General features: G+C 42.1%; 1 protein-coding gene across 1 annotated transcript; it reads left to right on the plus strand.

Moving 5' to 3' along the window:
• The first annotated feature begins 4109 nt into the window (after positions 1-4109).
• On the plus strand, positions 4110-16097 carry EDEM1 (ER degradation enhancing alpha-mannosidase like protein 1). The gene is made up of 12 exons (XM_069865435.1): positions 4110-4504; positions 4580-4652; positions 7664-7767; positions 8565-8736; positions 9313-9496; positions 10328-10502; positions 11072-11192; positions 11666-11836; positions 12418-12491; positions 13479-13575; positions 14262-14447; positions 15332-16097. Exons 1-12 carry the CDS (start codon positions 4158-4160, stop codon positions 15419-15421), a joined length of 1794 nt encoding a protein of 597 aa, XP_069721536.1. The 5' UTR covers positions 4110-4157; the 3' UTR covers positions 15422-16097.
• Positions 16098-20171: the final 4074 nt, after the last annotated feature.

Here is a 20171-nt window from a genome sequence, read left to right on the forward strand (position 1 = left end):
TGCAAAACATGCTACCTGGGTTAATATTCAAAGCAAAATGCCTCTAGACACAAAAGCTGAAAACAGTGTTACTGCTGTAAGTTTTATCACTGTGGTTGGTCTGATACTGGTACTAATCACTTAAATGACCTGTGGCATGAACATAGCCAACAGCTGTTTGCTTGATGCTGTATTTAAGTAATAGTTTCTACTTCTAAATACAACTAGCAAGAAGAGCTACGCTGGCCAACATTTGTAGTGCTTTACTAAATGACTCCACCTACGTTTTCACAGCTATCCTGTTACAGTTTTCCAGATGCCTTTAGTTACTCACATGGCAGAAATGTAGACCTCAAAGAGACTTTTAGAATCCCATGCAGAGGATTACACTTTTTCCTGTTTCTGAGCTTGGTTCACTTGACAACTGCCTTTATTTTGAAACAGAAGCGCAGCGTAGTATGGCTTTCCAGAGACGTGAGGCTGCTCTCTCCACTTTTCAGCCTTGAACTGAAAGATCTGTTTACTCTTGTGGCACAGTCCAGTCCAAGGTTAAACCTTTTCTATTCTAATAATGGTGTAGAGCCTAATTTAGGCAAATACCAGTGTTGTCTGCTGAGCCTGGATGCTACAGCTGTGTTCTGCTTCTAGAAATCTGTTGGACCAGTCTAATATCTCATGATGGTTATGTGTCTCAGATGCCATAGCAAGCCCAGACAGTAAAAAGAGACTGATTGAATTTCTCACTCTCTTCAAAATACAAAGTTGCTTTGGAGGTTGCATTTTAATAGCATAAATCATGGTACTTAAACATCAATAGCGGTAGTCCTGAACCTCTGTTGATGTATCTGCAGTAGGCCTTGACCATTAGCGTGTTGAGAAATTTGCGTCTTATGGAAAGGCAAACGCTGAGCCTGAGAGAGTTCTTGGTCATGAATATGCATGCAAGCTAGTCACCAGTTATACCTTTATGACCGCATGATGTGTTGGTGTTGTATGGTGTCCCAATAACTAAATTTAAGTAGCCATCGACTAAATAATCGTTGGTTTTGTTCAATATGAATTGATCGATTGTACTGATCATAGAGCAGCATGTGGGAAGAAATGTTTGTGCAGGCACCCACAGTGCTGAGCTGTGTGAAAGTTTTCCTTAAGAGTGTTAATGTCCTGTTGATGCTAGTGTCGATGGTGGTTTCTTTAAGTGCAATTACAGTGCAGTGTAATTCTCATCACCCTGAGCAGAGCTGAGTGTCTTAGCAGTTGCACAGAGCAGTTCTGTCCTACCTACCACCTCGCAACATGGAAAATGCACAAATATGGAACTGTTTCATCATCTGTAGAAGTAATAATGTAATTTCTTATTAATTTGTGTTTTCTCATATCTTTGTGGAAACAAGTTGGAAAGGTGGTCGTTTTTGGATGCTGACATATTAAACTGCGTAGTCTTCACTTTCTGGTAGAAGAAAGGAGGCCAAAGAAAATGCCTTAAACAGTCTCTCTGGTTAAATTAATATAGGAATGTTGTGCAGGGATCTATAATAACTTGAAGTATGGCTTAGCTGGATTATCAAGCTTTTAACTTTTTTAAGGTTTAATTTTATAGTTCCTGTGGCTGTGCAATGGCATGTCATGATTTGCTTTGTGTGTGTTTACTGAATCTGAAGAATCACGCTTTGTCCTGGTAGTGTGCCCCAGCACTGCTCCCTGCTGTCTTGCTGTTGCACTCACCCTGACTCTGGAGAGCTGTGTGAATTCAAAATAGGGAGTGCAATTCAGGTTATTTAAGCTGTCTTGCTAAAAGTGGTGCATTGCCAATAACACGAACAGCAAAGCAGTGAATTGTGTTAAAGGAGAAGTAGTGTGTGGATGCCCGAGACTGGTATGTGCTTCAGGACTTGTATTCCCAAAACTTGAGTGTAGAATGACTTGTCTTGCTACATCATAAACCTCCAATAAATAGCCTGTTGCTTTAGCACTACAGATGCTGAGCATTTAAGTATGCCTTGGTGAAACCTTGGGGTTTTCTTTTACATGTCACTTGAATGGCAAACAGGGAATGGCACTCAAAGGGGGTATGTACATACTCTTTCAAAGGAGTTTTTATTTCCGTCACAGTGGAAGGTGGGTAAGTAGACCTTTGTGCCAGGATTAGTGCCTTTTAATTATGACATTAAAGGTTTTATTCTGTTAAAGGCAACATCTATCATTGTGATCATTTTGAAGTGCTTCAATAAAAGTGTTGAAAAATGTTCTTTTGCATATTCATCTGTAATAGTACAGCTGCTGTTATTATTGGTAGAAATACAGAAGAAGCCCTCATTACTGTATCGGGGAAACATTGTCACAGCTAAACTAAACACATCTACGCTAATTTTTTTTTTTTTTTAAATAATCTGTGAGTGGAGCAAACAGGTTCTCTCCTTGAAGCACTCTAACAATGAAGAAAGGAGGTGGTATCACTTCCATGGAGGCAAGTAGTAAATTCAAGTGGTCTTTCCTGGTCAACTTAGGAAACTTAATGTTTTAAACTGTCATAAGCAAATGATCTAGAGTTTATGAATGAGGCTAAATCCAAATGTCATGGTTTTGTTTAAAAGAAAAAAATAGTTGAATGCTGTTGCTGTTACCTTGGTCGGTTTGTGCTGTCTGTTAGGAGAGTGGTTCCTGCGGAGACTGGTAGGAGTGTTAACTATGCAACTTCATCTCGAGAGGGTGACCCTGAGCCTTGTGCTCGGTGAGGGAAAGACCTTTGGAGCGGTCTGTTTGTGAAACTATCATTTCTCATTATTGCTTTGCTTTAGGTGCTGAAAATACTTGTTGGTCTTGTTTGTGTTTCTCCAAAAACACCCTATTGGGTAGAAGTTCCTAAACCGTATTATTTAACAAACAGAGCAAATACTTAAGCAGAGAAAGAAAAAGCTGTTGTAATTTGTGAAAATTAAAGCTAAACTCAATTTTCTGAAGAGTCTCAGTGAGGTAAACTCGTAAATTGCTTCTGTATAATTAATTGTGTTAATTTGGGATGTGGAAAGATATTTGTCTTCTCAACAATGAGGAATTCTCCTCATTTTTTAGAGTCAATAAATTAATGCCTTTCTTGGTGTGAGTAATATTACTTCGTAAGGGGAAAAATATTAAAAAGAGGTGTGAACTCCAGAGTCTGAGGAAAGGAATTGACAGAACAACCCCAGCTGCTGTGTTTGAGCGAGCTAGAGGATTTTAACAGGAGCTGGGAAAGTACAGGCTGAAGACAAATAATGAGTGTCTGTGCATGATATGTCCTCAAATATTCCTCCTCTCCTTATCTAACAAATTTATTTGTAACTGTCATGCAGAGTCTTGGTGAAAGGACAAGATGCTGACGTGTGCACCCCAGTCCTTCCTTCAGGATGGGGCAGCTGTGCCGACGGCCATGGTTAGCAGCGATGATGTCTGGTTTTCTGGGGGAGCTCAGAGTCTCCTTACTTCCCCAGATGTAGTTTCTTTCCCTCCTTTTTTGTCCTTTCGGCTGTCTCTGAGGGGTTTTGGTTTTACCGGTACCGCCTGACTCCATTCTCCCTTTATACCGACGCTTTGCAACGCGCCCTGGGCTGATTTTTCTATTTTTGCTCCTTTCTGAAAGCTCCAGCTGCCGCGGCCCTTGCCCTTTACCCGGTTCCAGTTCCCACCGCGCCGCTGGAGCGGTTCGCTGTCGGGGCTGCCTTGACCGGAGGGAAGCTGCGCAAGCCCTGCTGCTCCGGTTCTGGGTCTCCGCGGTGCAACCTGCAACAACGCCGCCGGCGCTGCCCTCTTCGCCCCGGCCCGGCCCTTTAAAGCGGCGCTGGGTCCCGCCTCTCAGGCGACGTCGCTCCGCGCCCCGCGAGCGGCGGCTGCTCCCGCCTCCGGCCAATAGGGGCGGGCGGGCGGGCCACGTGCCTCATCTCAGCCAATAGGAGCTGGGCTGACGAGCCACGTGCTGCTCGGCTCGGCCAATAGGAGCTGGGTGGGTAGGCCACGTGTCTCCTCTCTGCCAATAGGAGCCTGGCGGGCGGATCACGTGACTCCTTTCGGCCAATAGTAGCCGGCGGGCGGGGCCCGGTGCCCTCAGTGTTTCGTTTCCGCTGCTGAGGGAGAGGCAGCGCGGCGGTCGCTGCCGAGCGGGCGGGGGCCGCGCGGTCCCTTTGAACTATGCGCGGGCCACCATGCAATGGCGGTCGCTGCTGCTGGGGCTGCTGCTGCTGCGGCTGGGGCTGCAGGCGCTGCTGACGCTGCTGCCCGCGCTGGCTCCCGGGCTCTGCCTGCGCCGCCGCTTCCCGTTCCCGTCGCCGCACTGGGGCTCGCTGAGGCCGCGAGGCGGCGGCGCGGCCGCGGGGGACGAGTACGAGCGGCGCTACAGCGGCTCCTTCCCGCCGCAGCTGCGGGCCCGGCTGCGCGACGCCGCCCGCGGCATGTTCGTCTTCGGGTACGACAGCTACATGCGGCACGCCTTCCCCCGGGACGAGCTCGACCCCCTGCACTGCCGAGGCCGCGGCCCCGACCGACACGACCCGTGAGTCGCCGGGAAGGGGGTGTGTGGCGGGGGACGGTGCACGGCGGGCACTGACGCTCCGCTCTTCCCTTCCAGCTCCAACCTCAACATCAATGACGTGTTGGGGAACTACTCGCTGACGCTGATCGACGCGCTGGACACCCTGGCGGTGAGTCCCGCTGGGGCTGGGTCTGTCCCCGCCACACCGGGGGAGCTCGGGGTCTGTGTCCCAGCGAACTGCATCATGCAGATAGCTCTAAAGGCACGGTAATATAGCTAGGTGTGCGGCTGGGGAGCGATTCTGCTAATTAAACTGTGAAGACGGTCTCTTAGGAGGATACAGAGGTGTAGATGTGCAGTCAGAGAGCAATTCTCCTGCTAATTAAACTCTGAATGCAGTCTCTTAGCAGGATAGAGACAGACAGATGTGCTGTCTCCTGCTAATTAAACTCTGAAGGCAGTGTCTTGGCAGGATACAGACTCTCATGTCCGAAAGGTTGAAGTCAGTTGGATTTGAGAGGTGAAGTCAGTGGTTTGAGAAGTGAGAAGTGCCCAGTGCTCTTGAACATGATGCCAGGGGAGGTTTAGGCTGAGCATTAGGAAAAAATGTTTCACGGAAAGGGTCATTGGGCACCGGAACAGGCTGCCTGGGGAGGTGGTTAAGTCACCTTCCCTGGAGGTGTTTAAGGGACGGGTGGATGACACGCTGAGGGACATGGTTTAGTGTTTGATAGGAATGGTTGGACTCGATGAGCCAGTGGGTCTTTTCCAACCTGGTGACTCTGTGATTCTTTGACTCTTGCTTGCTCTGTTCTGTTAGTCTGGCTGTGAGCAGCAAAACTAGCACCTGCTGCAATTCACCAGGTGGTTTATTCCCAACAGGAGTTGGGAAAACAGGAGTCAGAGTTCGCTCTCAGGCACAGAGCTTTGTTTAGCATGGCTGTGAAACTGCAGATCTTGGTTGTGGGATGGTTGGACTGATCTGGGAGTATGGTTGTGAGCTGTCACCTTGACAACAAGTGTGCTGGAACAGACTTTGAAGGGAAGATCTAAAGGGGAAATGGGGGCATGCTACAGTGTTAATTTCTTCCATGCTCTCTTGAACATGTGTCTTGCTAGGTTCATCTGCCCTGGTACTGAACAGCAGTGATAGTGTCTCTTGCTCTGAGGTTGAACTTGGAACCACAGAAGGTCTAATATCTGGAATTGGCTCCACATTAAAATTAAAAATCAACTAATGGACCTGAAGAATAGGGGTGAATGTAGAGAAGCTGGGTTGAAGGAAGAAGGCAGCAGAAAGTTTCAAACTGGAGGAAGTTACTCCATGGTGTTTTTGAAGCATGTGCTGTGGGATAAGTGCTGTTTAGTCTTTGCCTGTTAGTGTTGGTAGTGCAGAAAGTACTGATGTTTCATGCAGAGCTGCTGATAGAAATGGAAATGGCTTCCTAACGTGAAGATGTTAAGGTGACATTGTGAGGAACCAGTTAAAATTGTGATGAACTTCAATAAAATGTCTAACAGTTTCTAAATTCGAGGTTATTAAATCCTTCATGTCTGAGAAAGTGGAGCTGGTTGTGTATCAGGTGTTATGCATACAGGGAAGGGTAAGAGTACATGGAGATGTATCAGGAGAGATTTTCAGAAGGGGCAGAAGAAATTTCAGAGCACTTCCCCACGACTCAGGTGAGATCTGATATCATTCTAGTGTTCAGGAAGAGTGGATCGAGCTGGAATCTGCATGGGTTGCTGAGAGATGTGTCAGGAGGAGAGTTCATCTCACTCAATTGGAGCTCTTTCAGTTGAACTGTTTTCCTTGGCAGAGAGGGCCTGAGTGGCATGTGAGTCTGTAGGAAGAGCAGTTAAAGGAAGGAGGGGAAAAGCTGCTTCTTGCCTGTTAAAATAGACCATAGCATTCATTTCTGGTAAAATTTGAAGGTAACATGAGAAGCAACTAAAATTTATGTTGGTAGTACCAATGGCATGGTATAATGGAGAAAGCCCCTTCCATGAACTCCTTACACATGTTTATAAGACCCTTATGTGTTGTAGTCACGTTTTTCCAGCCAGTATGGATTCTTGGCCTTCTGGCATGTGGTCAGGGCCCTTCAATACATGGGATCCTTAGTGTGTTTCTCTTCTCGGGGAGTGGATGGTGTGTGCAAGGACTATACGTGTGCTTGGGGTTACAAGGTACTTCCTATTGCTGTGATGGAACCACAGCTGTGTGGTGAGGAGCTCTCAGCTGTTTAACTGAACATGGCAGTAACGAACGGAACTGAATGCAGGAAGTGAGAAAGAAGTTGTTTTTAGCTGAAACAAGAGTTAGGGATCCATGCTATGTGGCTTATGGTGTGTTGGCTAGACACACCTCTTTCACCAGTGGGTCACTATCCTATCCATACCTTTTGGGGCAGTATGTAATTTTTTTCTCAAATATAAGACTTGTGATTCCTAGAGTCTCTTCTGTTTCAGAGGCTTCTGTGTGATGAACGCCTGTTTTGCTCTTCATCGACTCAGATCTGTGTGGCTACTTTCCCTCTAGGTCTGGGTATTGGAAAGAGCAGACTGCCAGGTGCATGATGTATTGGTGTTAAAGAGTTAGATAGGTTCCTGTACTCATAGTCTTATAACAAATGTATGCAAGTGTGTTTCCCTTCTCTGTTCCTGCTTCCTTGCTGAGGTGTACCTACAGAAAAGTGGCACGGGGGAACTCCTGGGCATGGCATGCAAAGTTGAACCACAAGCCTGAGAAGGTGGACTCCTCTGGTCAAATGAATGTCAAATAATTGTTCTGCAAGTTGTGTTACTTTTTAAGCTAAATACAACTCTTAAACTGATAAGCTGTTAACTCATTCCTGTGCTAGATCTCAAGTGCTGCTCTAAGAGATCAGCCACAGGGCTCGTGTTGGGAGTGGAAGAGTACATGAGTGCAGAGATTAGTAAAGTGAACAAAAATATATCTTTGCAGATTTGCCTGTTATAACATACTTTTTAACAAATGCGCTTTTACATGTCAGTAGGATGAATAACTTTCTGGCAAGTTTATTTTTCAGGAGCTTGAAGTGCTCTGTTCTGTATCTCATTAGTGACTGTTGGTCTAAAGCATGAATTTGCTATTGTCTTTTCTAACCCTCTTCTGAAGCAACAATTGGACAAAACAGTTTTGTTTTTATGTAAAAGGTAATGGGGAACTCGTCAGAATTCCAGAAAGCAGTGAAATTGGTGATTGACACGGTTTCATTTGACAAAGATTCAACAGTCCAAGTTTTTGAGGCAACTATCAGGTATGTTGCTTTTAGTTTCTGTCTTTAAAACAGTAACAAGGTCAGAGTATTGGTATGCATGTACAGATGAACCAAAGTACAATCATTGATAAAGATATCTTTAGTAGGCTTTATTCCATATTGCTTTTTAACCTTTTAAAAATATTCAATTCTTTCATAATTAAAACAATTTTAACGAGTCACATGTGAGTTGAGGCAGTGATACAATGGTAATCTCAACTGTTTGGCTTCCAGACTGCTACTTTTTGTTGTTGCTTTTGCAGCAGAGACTCAACAACTTTTGTAGAACAAACAGTCCTGCTGACTGGATTTTTCCTATTTTTCTTCCATGGACCTTCTGTTTGCTTTCACTTTTGTTTTAGGTGAAAAACAGGCCTGTCTGTCTCGGAGATGAGTTTAAGATATTGTCTGATTTTAAATGGCTTCATTTTCTGAATGTCTTAAACTATTCAGTTGCTGCTTAACTAGGGTAGGCTTTCTTTTTTCTAAATACTAAGTTAATCTAACAACCTTGCCATATACGGGGCAAGGAGGTCTTCACTCATAAATAGACTTGGTATGTTGTAAGGAGCTGCTGGGTTAGGTAAGTTTTGTAGAACCAGGTTTTGGATTTACTGTGGGTGACAGTGACAAGTAGCATGACTTCCATATGTTTTTGCTACTGCGGGGGGAAAAAGCTGTTATCTTTCTGTAGTGTCTGTAATGTGCAAAAAGTACTACTTCTGTTACCAATATCATGTTTAAGAACTAGTTTCAGATCGGATTTAAAAACTGAAGATCTTAACTTTTTCCCTTAGGGTTTTAGGAAGCCTACTTTCTGCCCACATCATAATTACAGATACCAAACAGCCTTTTGGTGATATGACCATTAAGGATTATGACAATGAACTGTTGCATATGGCTCATGATCTAGCAGTGAGACTACTTCCAGCCTTTGAAAACACCAAGACTGGAATTCCATACCCTCGGGTAAGTGAGCATAACAGCATAGGGGAGAAATAATCGAGTAGCAATTCACCTGTCTTACAACTCTTAATTCCATGCTCTGTGTGCTCCTTTATATGTGCTTTTGGGGTATTGAATTTGGTCTGGGTTACATTAAAACAGCATGGAAGGGAAACTGCACTAAATTATAGTGACATGGATGGTACGCATGATATACAAGGATCCTCTTGGTTTCAAGAATGCTAAATGAAGGGAAGAAGTACTTGCATCGCCCTTGAAGAACCTGAACACTTAGTAGAAATGATGAAAAAGTGGACTGTAATTTGGAAGGACTAAGTATATAAGAGTAGCAGAATTAGGTTTGCCCAGTTTGACCGTGATGTTATAGAGCTGGAAGACTAATTTCAGGAATTCCTCAGGAATACTTTTTGAGCAAGAAGTGATAATGCTGGCTTTACGATTTTATACACATCGCATGCTATATATTACAAAAACTAATAAAAGAGCTTCATAATAAGTACAAGACTGCAGATTAGAGCCCAGCTGTGTGAAGTGCAACCTACCTTCTTGCTACTAGCACTCTCTCTACTTGTTTCACAGGTCAATCTGAAGAAGGGGGTACCTCCAGACGGCATTAATGAAACTTGTACTGCAGGTGCTGGTTCCTTGCTGGTGGAATTTGGTATCCTTAGCAGGCTGCTTGGTGATTCCACATTTGAATGGGTGGCCAGGAGAGCTGTCAGAGCACTCTGGAATCTCAGGAGCAATAACACCGGATTACTAGGTAATTTTACAGAATCACAGAGTGGTTGGAGTTGGAAGGGACCACTGGAGATCATGCAGTCCAACTCCCATGCTAAAGCAGGTTCAGCTACAGCAGGTTGCACAGGAACATATCAAGGTGGATTTTGAATATCTCCAGAGAAGGAGACTCTGCAACCTCCTTGGGCAGCTTCGTCGCACTTACAGTGAAGAAGCTTCCTCTCACATTGAGGTGGAACCTTGTGTGCTCCAGTTTGTGCCTATTACCCCTTGTCCTGTTGCTGGGCACTGTTGAGAAGAATCTAGCCACCTCCTTTAGACGCCTGCCCCTTAGATATTGATAAACATCGATAAGGTCTCCTCTGAGGTGATGCTATATTGACTGGCTCCATGTTTTAACCTACCTCAGTCTCCCACAGTAGAATGCCATTGTGCTGCATTTTTTTTTTCATGCATTGTAAACTCTATCTACTTCCATAGCTGTTACGTCATATTCTCCTTGAGTGCTTGTGGTTTCTCTTGACCAAACGGCACTTTGTAATTTCATAAGAGAAATGGAGTATCTGAATGATTTATTAGGGCATGGGTTTCCAAAGACAGACTTTTCATAAAATTGAGCAATGAAGCTGAAGTTCTAGCGTTTGCATCCCCATTAATATAATTTAGACTTGCAGATCCTTTCAAGTACTTAAAACGACACTATTTGCGTACTAGTTCTTTAGATGAATGCACTGTAATGGTTTATTTTTGCAGTAATCTTTGGTCGTTCCTGGTTAAGACTTTTCTGGTTCTTGACTATTTTCCTCTGATGTACTTCGTGAGTTGAGACTAAACTTTTTATCTGTTCTGAAAGGAAATGTTGTAAATATTCAAACTGGCCATTGGGTTGGAAGGCAAAGTGGCTTGGGAGCAGGATTGGATTCATTCTATGAATACCTTCTTAAGTCTTACATCCTCTTTGGAGAAAAGGAAGACTTGGAGATGTTCAATGATGCTTATCGGAACATTCAGAACCACTTAAGAAGAGGGTATGTTATTTCATGCGAGTATCAAGTCCTTAAAGAAGAGTACTCCAGCAAGATATGAAAGACTGTATTATGTCATGCTGTAGAAAATCTGTGTTCTTTTTTTCTTTAAAAATAAAATCTTGTTTTTGTGGTAGTCACTGTGAAAATGGGTTGTATCCTTCCTTTTGCCTCTTAGTCAACTGATTTGTGTAGCATTAGTGGTGCAAAGAAGCCAAGCTGGTTACCATCCAAGTTAGTAAAAGTTAGGCTGAGAGAAGGCTGTAGAACTGCAAAGGAAATGTATTAAATTGGCTGGTTTAGTACTTCATAAGACCTGCTCTTTCCTACCATGACTTTTTCATAGAGATTCTGCTAATATAAATTAAGGATATTGTGTTATGAATTAAAAACTATGAAATAATCTTTACGAGAGCAGGACTGGTGCTTTAGTTTTTTTCAAAACGGCGTTGAGCTTTGCATGACAAATTTGCAGCTCGTTCTCTTTGCTGGTGGTAGTGCTGTGAAATGCAGTCTGCATTGTGTTCCTCCAAAACAGTGAATGTTTACACATGCTTATTTTTATTTGGCAGTCGAGAAGCTTGCAATGAAGGTGAAGGTGACCCTCCTTTGTATGTTAATGTAAACATGTTCACAGGACAGCTGATGAACACATGGATTGACTCTTTGCAAGCCTTTTTTCCTGGGCTACAGGTAAACTTTCATTCTGTTAAAGACTGAGCAACACAGTAGAGGGGTGTCGGAAAGGCTCATTTTAATCTTAGGCTGTGAATAAATCTGAGCATCTTTTGTGAGATGAACTTCAACCTGCAGGTTTACACCTGGCTGCTCTGATAACAGAGTCTTGGAGCAGTTCAGCTACTGCATCAGCATAACAATTATTGGAAGGCCTGGCCTGCTCTCCATTAGATTTGAGATGCTTCTTAACTTTTTATTGTTTAAACTCAGCATTTGTGTACCACACTGTGAGACTGAGCTCTACTGAAGCTTTTAATGTGAAGGAATTAATACATTAGCCTTGGGTTTTTTGTGTGGGTTTTTTTTTTTTGTCTCCCCTTCTGAGGAGGGGAGTGTTTTATTATATGGTATGTTCTTATACAGAGCGGAAAGCAATTTGCTGGCTTGCACTATTAAGTGAGCATATTTATGGTTGTTGTTATGCCTAGGTATTAATAGGAGATGTGGAAGATGCTATTTGTCTCCATGCTTTTTATTATGCCATATGGAAACGATATGGAGCTCTCCCGGAAAGATACAACTGGCAATTGCAAGCACCGGATGTTCCTTTTTATCCACTGAGGCCAGAATTAGTGGAGTCTACATACCTTCTTTATCAGGTATTTGACTTTTTCCAGTTTTACAGCTCATGTTTGGGCAAAGCCTTTTTGTTCAGGTCGATTTTTCTACGCCTAACCCTTGGCCTGCTAAAATTTGGTGCCTCTGGATCTGCCTATCCTTATTCAGAAGTCTCTGTTTAGGCACTAGACTGTTATGCAATTTAGATGCTATGTTGTTTGCTTTAAAAATGGCTTTTTTTTAAGACAGAAAAAAATGAGACTAAACAGCCTTTTGAAAAAAAAGCCAGCAGATTTTTACAAGGTAGAATCTTGTGACTTCTTAAGAGAAATTGTTGAAGTAAATGTAATAGCTTTCCAGGCACAGTCTCTGACTAACAGAAGATACTGTAAACTAAAATAACCTTCTGTCTGCATGAGAGAGTTTGAATTTACTACAGATTTTATTTGGATTTGCACTAAGGCAAATGTGAGAAGCTTGCACAAATTAGTCTAAGGCATGTTCCTATAAAGATAAATTTACTGTAACACTCATGAATCTGCTATAACTGGGCTTCTGTTGTAACTTATTTTTACAAGATTTCAAAATTGCTGATTCTAACTTGTCTGTCTTTCTTATTCAGGCCACGAAGAACCCATTTTACCTCCATGTGGGAATGGATATCCTACAGAGTTTGGAAAAATATACAAAAGCAAAGTCAGTCTTCAATCTCCTGTGTCTTCTCTCAGTGCTATATATTTGTTATATAAATATTATATAGAATCCAGTATGCCAAATGTAGGTAAACTAGGAAACTCAACCTTCCACGAAAGCCATACGAAATTATTTATTTATTGGACAGTTACTTCTTTCTCATCTGAAAATGAAAACAATTTATGCCTTCAGAATTCTATAACTACCTTTTAAAATGCGTTGTTAATGATCAGTTGCTAAAAACTGGTAAAATTAGTAGGTGTGGGTTTTGATTTTTCTTTTTCCTATGGCTCTTGCAAGAGTAATTCTAACCTCCTGCACCCTGTTGTTTAACTAGACTGGAGATATTGTCCCAAGCTAGGTGCTGTTGCATATTGGCTTTGTTCTCAAGACAAGGAACTGTAGGTTCTTGACTAATAATACTGAGTATCTGAACTTCTTGCAAGACTCAGGGAGATAGCAAATCTTTATTCAACTGCTTTTGTAGACAAGTCTGTACTAAGCATAGGACAGTATAAAACAGTGCCATGCTGCAGCTGAGTGGGAATCAGATGCTGTGTAGGGGAGCTGATCGAAAGAATTACAAGTACACTGTGTGACGGCTTACAGCCTTGTCATTTGTTAAGCCTTGGTGGAAGAATAGGTAGCTTGGGAAGAAACCTTTGCATGAGAGCAGGTTTTTGGACCTGGGTTTTCTCATGTGCTTAGTATGGGGAATTTACCTGTTTTGTGAAAAGTGCCTTGACAGTATCTTGCTTCTTGGAGAGGCTCTTGGTAAATCTGCATGATGGAATGGATCAACCACAGTGTCAATAATTACATTCTCATCAAAATACTGGAAGCCAATAATCAGAGCTTACTTGTTAAAGAGACTTGTTTCATTTTAATTTTACCCCTAGTGACAATTGGAATGGTCTAAGAAATATATAGGGATTTCTTTGAGATCAGAATGCATGGGAACTAAATCCAAGGTAATCTTAAACCTTGCAGGTGTGGCTATGCTACATTACACCATGTTGTAGAGAAGACAAAAGAAGATCGAATGGAGAGCTTTTTTCTCAGTGAAACATGTAAATATTTGTACCTGGTATGTGTATGTACTTAATTTCCAATATACTGTATTGCATGCGCTGTGCACAAACATGGCATAGTGAGGAGACAGGATATTGTTAATTAGAAACTGCTGAGCTCTGAGGAAGAGGGGGGCTTAGGTATTTGAGTGTATCTGAGAATGTGCTGCTCTTCTTTCTTTGTCCCTACCCTGACTTTGGAGGTTTTGAGCTGGAGAGGAAGCAAGACTGAAGGAAGCAACTGCTCAGCTCTGACCTAAATTATTGCTTGTAGCCATTTGTTTGCCTTGCAGGAGACTCTGATTTCTCCTCATCAGGCTTTGGCAGTCACAGGAGAAAACATTTTAGCCAACATTGAGAACAGTAGTTTAAGCAATCTCCTTTAGTGTAGAAAAACAAATAAATCTGTGACTGAAGAGAAACAGTGGATGCCAGCCTAGAAATGCCTGCATGGTGCAGCTTAGAAAAATAAGGCCAGTTTAAGTTTCTCTTTTGTTCTCCCTTTTTAACTGTTAAAATAAATCCCTTGCATTAAAACTATTTATTTCTGTTTGCTCTAACAGTAGTTACCTATTTTCCAATAAAAGGTATGCTTTTTGTGTGATCCTTCAAAAGCACGAGTACGTGTGTTTTGAGCTATTGTTGATGGGACCTGGAGAATGTGGCATACGTACTATAGCTGTTTTTCCCATCTTTTGTTTAGTTGTTCGATGAAGAAAACCCACTGCATAAATCTGGAAATAAGTATATGTTTACTACCGAGGGACATATCGTGTCTGTGGATGAACGTTTTCGTAACTCACTGTGGCAAGACATGTTCCCTGGAGAAGAGGACAACGCAGAAAAAAGTAAAACTAACGACTTAAAGGCAGTCAACTACAGTTCTAATGTAAGGAATACACAGAGCATTCCTGGTTTTGTTGCTGCATAGGGGTTGTATGTTGAACTGGGTTAGGCAGTAGAAAGAGTAACTTGGAAGTGATATTTTTGGTCTCTGCAGCATTTCCTTTATAAATGTCAAATATCTGAGAAGGTCCCTTGTGAAGAACACTTTCAATAGTGCAATGAACGGATTAGGGTAATGCAAGAACAATTATGTTGAAGGTGAAACTTGTCCCTTCTAAGTATTTTGCAGCAATTACTGTTCTTTGTTAATTTATTTCCAATTGTTCTTATATGCTTTTTTCTCTGCCCTTAAAATCTTCCAGTGTTACTGTGATGGGGAAGGAGCAAAGGAAGAGGGTAGTTTAAACAAAGCTTTTTTTTCCCTCAGAGTGGTTTTGGGGCAGGTAGAGGTGACCTTTCTTAGCTGGGCATCAACTGAGCACAGAGCTATGGACCCAGTGATTATTGCCAATCAAAATAGATATGCTTTTAATACAGAACAATTTAAAAAATCTCTGCTAGTAGGTTCTAGCATGGTTCCTTCCTTCCTCCCCCCAGTCCTGCAGAAAAAGAGCGTTATTTTAAAAAGCATTCACAGTTGTCATAATGAAGGAAGTCTCAGTTGAATAACAAGCTGCAGTAGTTTGGTTTGTATTTGGAAGCTTGCAGCCTGCACTGAGGAAACGCTTGCTGTTCATTTATGTGATTTGTGCTGTAAGTTTGCAAAGAATGAGGGAGAGTCGGAACCAAAAGTGCTGCTGGGTGCAGTTTTCTGTACTGGGAGGAAATCTGTGGTTACTGATGCCGAAATGCCCGTTAGATTACAGAGGGTATGGGATTGTTGGTCTTCATATTTGGGTTCTTAAAGATATTCTCTTTTTTTAACAGTGTAACAGAGTTCCTGATGAGAGGAGATACTTACTGCCATTGAAGAGTAACTACATGAGACAGATTGATCGAATGGTGGGCTTGATTTGAATGGCTCTTCAGAGTAAATATTATCATACATCTGGAGAAGCATGGTATTTGGCTGTAGACATTCCTCTCCTCTTCAGTTACACACCTGCATATGCACTTGGGTATCCCCCATGCTTGTTAGTTTTCAATTATGGATGTGGAGGGAGACCAAGTTTTCTTATGAGTTCTGTCTTCTGAACTGTATGGTAACTCTGTGTGCCACCTGAATAGAGATTTCTTGTTTTAAGACTTCCTATGAAAAATGTTTTTGCAAATGAAGGCTGAATATACTTAAAAAAAAAAAAAAAAAAAAAAAAAAAGAAAAAAAAGAAAAGAACATTGGCATGTGCCACTTAGCTACCTCTTTGTAGCTGTATTACAAATGTCCCTTTAGAAAAGGGTCTAGTATTTAATTTGAAGAGATCTTGGGATTGGGGAAAGAATGGGAAAGTGCAATTTCTTACACCAACTTTAATCATTGAATTATTTTGACTAGCAATACACAACCTTAAATACCACTCAGGTAGGAACCCACTGGTGATGGGTTTTGCTGAAACAAAAATGCTGTATCTAGAATAGTATTTTGAAAAGATAACTCCTGATCGTATAATAAGGTATTGGTATAGTCATGATATCCCTCATATGCACAGTTGTATAGAACTGCACGGTCATGAGAGCCTACAGAAACCAGTAATAATTGTGAGGGGATGGGAGGGAGGGAAGGGGAGATTGCAAAGTCACTTAGCTGTCCAAGCAGCTAGCCTTATATAGCTTAGCTAGCCAGAAGTACCAAAAGTTTCATTGTTTGCCATATATCTAGTGCCTTTCCAGGAGAGATGCTGCTAAGAACTGGTATAACAGTACATGAAGAACAAAGTGTTTTACATTCCTGACAGCATTAATATGTTAGTGCCTTATACTTTCTTCAACATCAGGAAAAACTGAGCTTGTTTGGAAAGATGGCTAAAGTATTTCTGATTAGCTTGTTACAAAATACAGTGAGATGACTTATTTTTATTTTTTAAGATGCTGGAAGAATATCAGCTGCTGTGCCTATCTATCTATCTATCTATCTATCTATCTATCTATCTATCATAAAGAATGCTTATGGGCTGGTTTTATTCTCACTGTCCATTCAGTTAGGGCTTCCTCTGCATTCCCCTGTGAATGAAGAGGTATGCAGACTTCCCTCTGCTACTAGGCAGTTTGGTACATGCCCTCGTAAGAGGTTCACAGCTGCAGTAGCAACCACTGACTGTAGCGTCACACTGTGCCTCTGGACTGTGTCTTTTGGTTCCAGTGAGGAATGGTGAAAAAGTGCTGTTCCTTCATCCCACCATCTTGAAATACAGCTCAGGTATGTTTGAGGAATAACTGCCTATGAACTTTCAGGAAGAAGGCAGTTAAATTCAGGCAGGGCTGTTGAGGGATGAAAACAAACTGAGGCCAAAATGACTTATTCTAAATATAATGGGTTTTTTTCAGTGATTCCCCATTGCTTACATGCTTTTTTACTTTTGACTACAGTTGAAGTAGTTGAATATTGCTGTTGTTAACTTTTTTAATTAAGGCTTAAATATAAGGGCAAACTTGATCTGTATTTTCACCTTTTTATAACAACATCGGTTTTCATAAACCATATTTTGCAACTCAGAACATTTCTAAATAAATATGAAGTTAGTGCTGAGGAGTTTATTATTTGAATCTTTTCGTATGCAGATGAATCTCAGGGACTTGATTGTAGAATCTTCTATTCCATGATACTTGGATCTCGTATTCAAGGAAAAAAACAATCCTGTCTTCTTAGTCTAACTGTGTGTATTTTAAGGGGAAAGGGGAAGAGGGCTGGGTGGAGGAGGGAGTGGGGAGAGAAATGTGTTAACATTTCCCAAAACACTGCAATAGAATTGGTTGCTTTGATATTTGAGGCAGCTGGCAATTCCATCCCCTCTAGAGTTGGCTTTGCAAACCTATTACTGGAATGTCTTAGTTGCCTAAGTTCAAGGTTTTACAATCCAAAGACATATATTGGGAGAGGTTCAAAGTATAGCTTCTTAACCAGTAAATGTTGCCTGGGCATGCAGGTATGCTTCAGTTTGTAAACACGTAAAGGAGTTCAAGAGTGGGCATAAAGGGAGTGTTTTCTGCTTGTTGAGGGAGGCAGAAAGCAAGTGTCTGGGCTTTCTGAGATGCTGGGTCTGGGCCAGATCTTCCAGTCATAGCTGTGAAATGAGTAGTAGTGTGGAAGCCACATGCAGCATTCCACATTTAATATCTGGCATAGCAGATGCTAGGATGGGCTTTGCCCTAGTGTGTTGGTGGTGGCTACTTCTGGTGTTGGTTTTTCCCTGACTTGCAGTTTAGCTCCCTGAATGTGCATTATATACCACGCGATTGCCTCTGTGTTTTGTGCCTTCTGAAGCACCTGAACCCTGGTAAGGGTTCCAGCCGAGTGTTATGCACAGAAATCTGTTTCAGAGTTTTCTTCAGAGAATTACACAACTATAATGAAGTTGCACAACTGTTCTGCCACTGTGCTTTTCCTCCTTGTATATTGCCAGAAATAGAGAGGTGGCTATATAGTGGGAACGCAGCCTTTCAGTCCTTAGTGACTTGGACCATTAGTTACAGTGCCAAATATCACATGGTCAGCTTCATGTTAGAATTTGCATTGAAATTTGTGTTGCTAAGGTGATCTAACAGTTATCTTTCCATAGGAACATGGGTTTTTTTGTCTACAAGGAGACTGGTGCTGACTAAAAGGCTTTGTATTCTTTGATTTTTCTTCCTCTTTGTTTTAAAAATGCTTTGATACATTTTTATTCTGTAATGACAGGGCATGTGTTATGCACTAAAATTAAAACTTTTGTATAAGTCATTGATATCAAAATGAGATTGATAACACTGCTGGAATAACTTGCTGAAACAGACTTTTGTATTTCTTTGTATAATGTGCAATATCATTTTTTCCTAATTAAAAATGTGGTATATGCTTAATTGTTGGTTTTCCATGAAGTGTTTAATTAGGGATGGGAAATTTTTTTAAGTGGACCAAATGCTTTTTCATGAAATGTCCTAAATTTTCAAAACTGAGTTTGAATTTAACAAATCTACATTAAAAATGGTATATTTGACCACTTCTGTGTATTTTTTTCTTATAGCGTAGTTCTGGTAAGGCTATCATGAAGTCTGTGGGTGATTTCCCAAACACAGGGAAAAGGTGAATTTGAGTGTGTATACCTGATCTTTGCTGTTCACCAGAAAGGGAAACTTCAGCAGTTGAGGGTGACCTGGGTGTAGCAGCGAGTAAAGGAAAATATACCTTAAATCTGTGTTCAAGCAGATTTGTGGCTCTCACTCAAGTTGTCTGTGACTTGGCCATCTAGAGAGCTCTAGGCCTCTGATTTCAGTAACAGAAGTTCCCAATCATTTTTCTGGCTCTGTTGTAGGTGTCTTTGGTAGTCTTGTGCGTGGAGAATTTCTGTCTCTGACTGTACACACCAAAGTGGATGGGCTGGAAATTCATTTTTTTTATGAGCCAGCCTCAGTCATGAGCTGTCGCTGCTAAGAGCATTGCTGTCTGTTACAGCAAGTACCGTGTTACTCCACTTACTTAGAGGTTAGGCACACTGCTGGGTATTTAGCGGAGGAAGGAAAAGACTGCCTCAACCAGAACTTAACAGTCCTTTGTCTCCAAGGATAGCTTGGCTCTGTCTTTGCCATAGACCTGGTTAGCTTAGGAACACATAATTGAGGTGTGCAAGTAATAGCTTTTATTACCCCTGAGAGAAATGAGACTGCTCATCCATGTCCTTAAAATAACACAAAATAAGTTAATTGTTTGTGAAGGTGTTACTCTGATAAGGGCTTTCTTGCCAGCTTCATCTGCCTTGGTTACTAGACATGAGATGGCTTCTGGAGAACAAGAGGAGCGGCTGAGAGAGCTGGGGGTGTTTAGCCTGGAGAAGAGGAGGCTGAGGGGAGACCTCATTGCTCTCTACAACTACCTGAGAGGAGGTCGTGGAGAGGAGGGAGCTGGGCTCTTCTCCCAAGGGACAGGGGACAGGATGAGAGGGAATGGCCTCAAGCTGCACCAAGGGAGGTTCGGGCTGAACATTAGGAAAAAATGTTTCATGGAAAGCATCACTGGGCACCCCCAGGGAGGGGGTTGATTCACCTTCCCTGGAGGTGTTTAAGGGACGAGCAGATGAGGCGCTGAGGGGCATGGTTTAGTGTTTGATAGGAATGGTTGGACTTGATGATCTGATGGGTCTTTTCCAACCTGGTGATTCTATGATTCTATTCTATGATTCTTACGTTTGCTGAATTTTTGTCTAATTAGAGCAAGGGATGGCTCCATACTGTAGAAAAATAAACACCCCATCTCCAAAGCAAAAAGTTTCTTTCCTCTCATCTTCCTTTCATTTTCATTTGAGTCAGCCTCCTCTGAAAGCAGTGACTTGATGTGGAATGAAGAAATGGAGTGTGACAGCATTGAGCTGCTGGCCTTATGAGCAGGTAGTGGAGTCTGGCTAAGTACTGGCCTACCTGCTGGTGTTCCCTAATGCCATTTTCTGCAAGTTGGTCTGTGAAGGACCTTAGTGCAGGTGGGAATTCTGCACGAAGAATCTGGCTGGGCTCCTTCCAGTCTGTGGATATCTGTACCCTGGGAAACAGGTCGTGCCGTATTTGAAAACAGAGGAGCATGGAAACAAACTATCTGACCATCACAGGTTTGTTGGTTTTTTTCTTTCTCTCTTGAATTTGTTTT

This window comes from Phaenicophaeus curvirostris, chromosome 11, assembly GCF_032191515.1.
Source record: "Phaenicophaeus curvirostris isolate KB17595 chromosome 11, BPBGC_Pcur_1.0, whole genome shotgun sequence".
Taxonomy (NCBI): domain Eukaryota; kingdom Metazoa; phylum Chordata; class Aves; order Cuculiformes; family Cuculidae; genus Phaenicophaeus; species Phaenicophaeus curvirostris.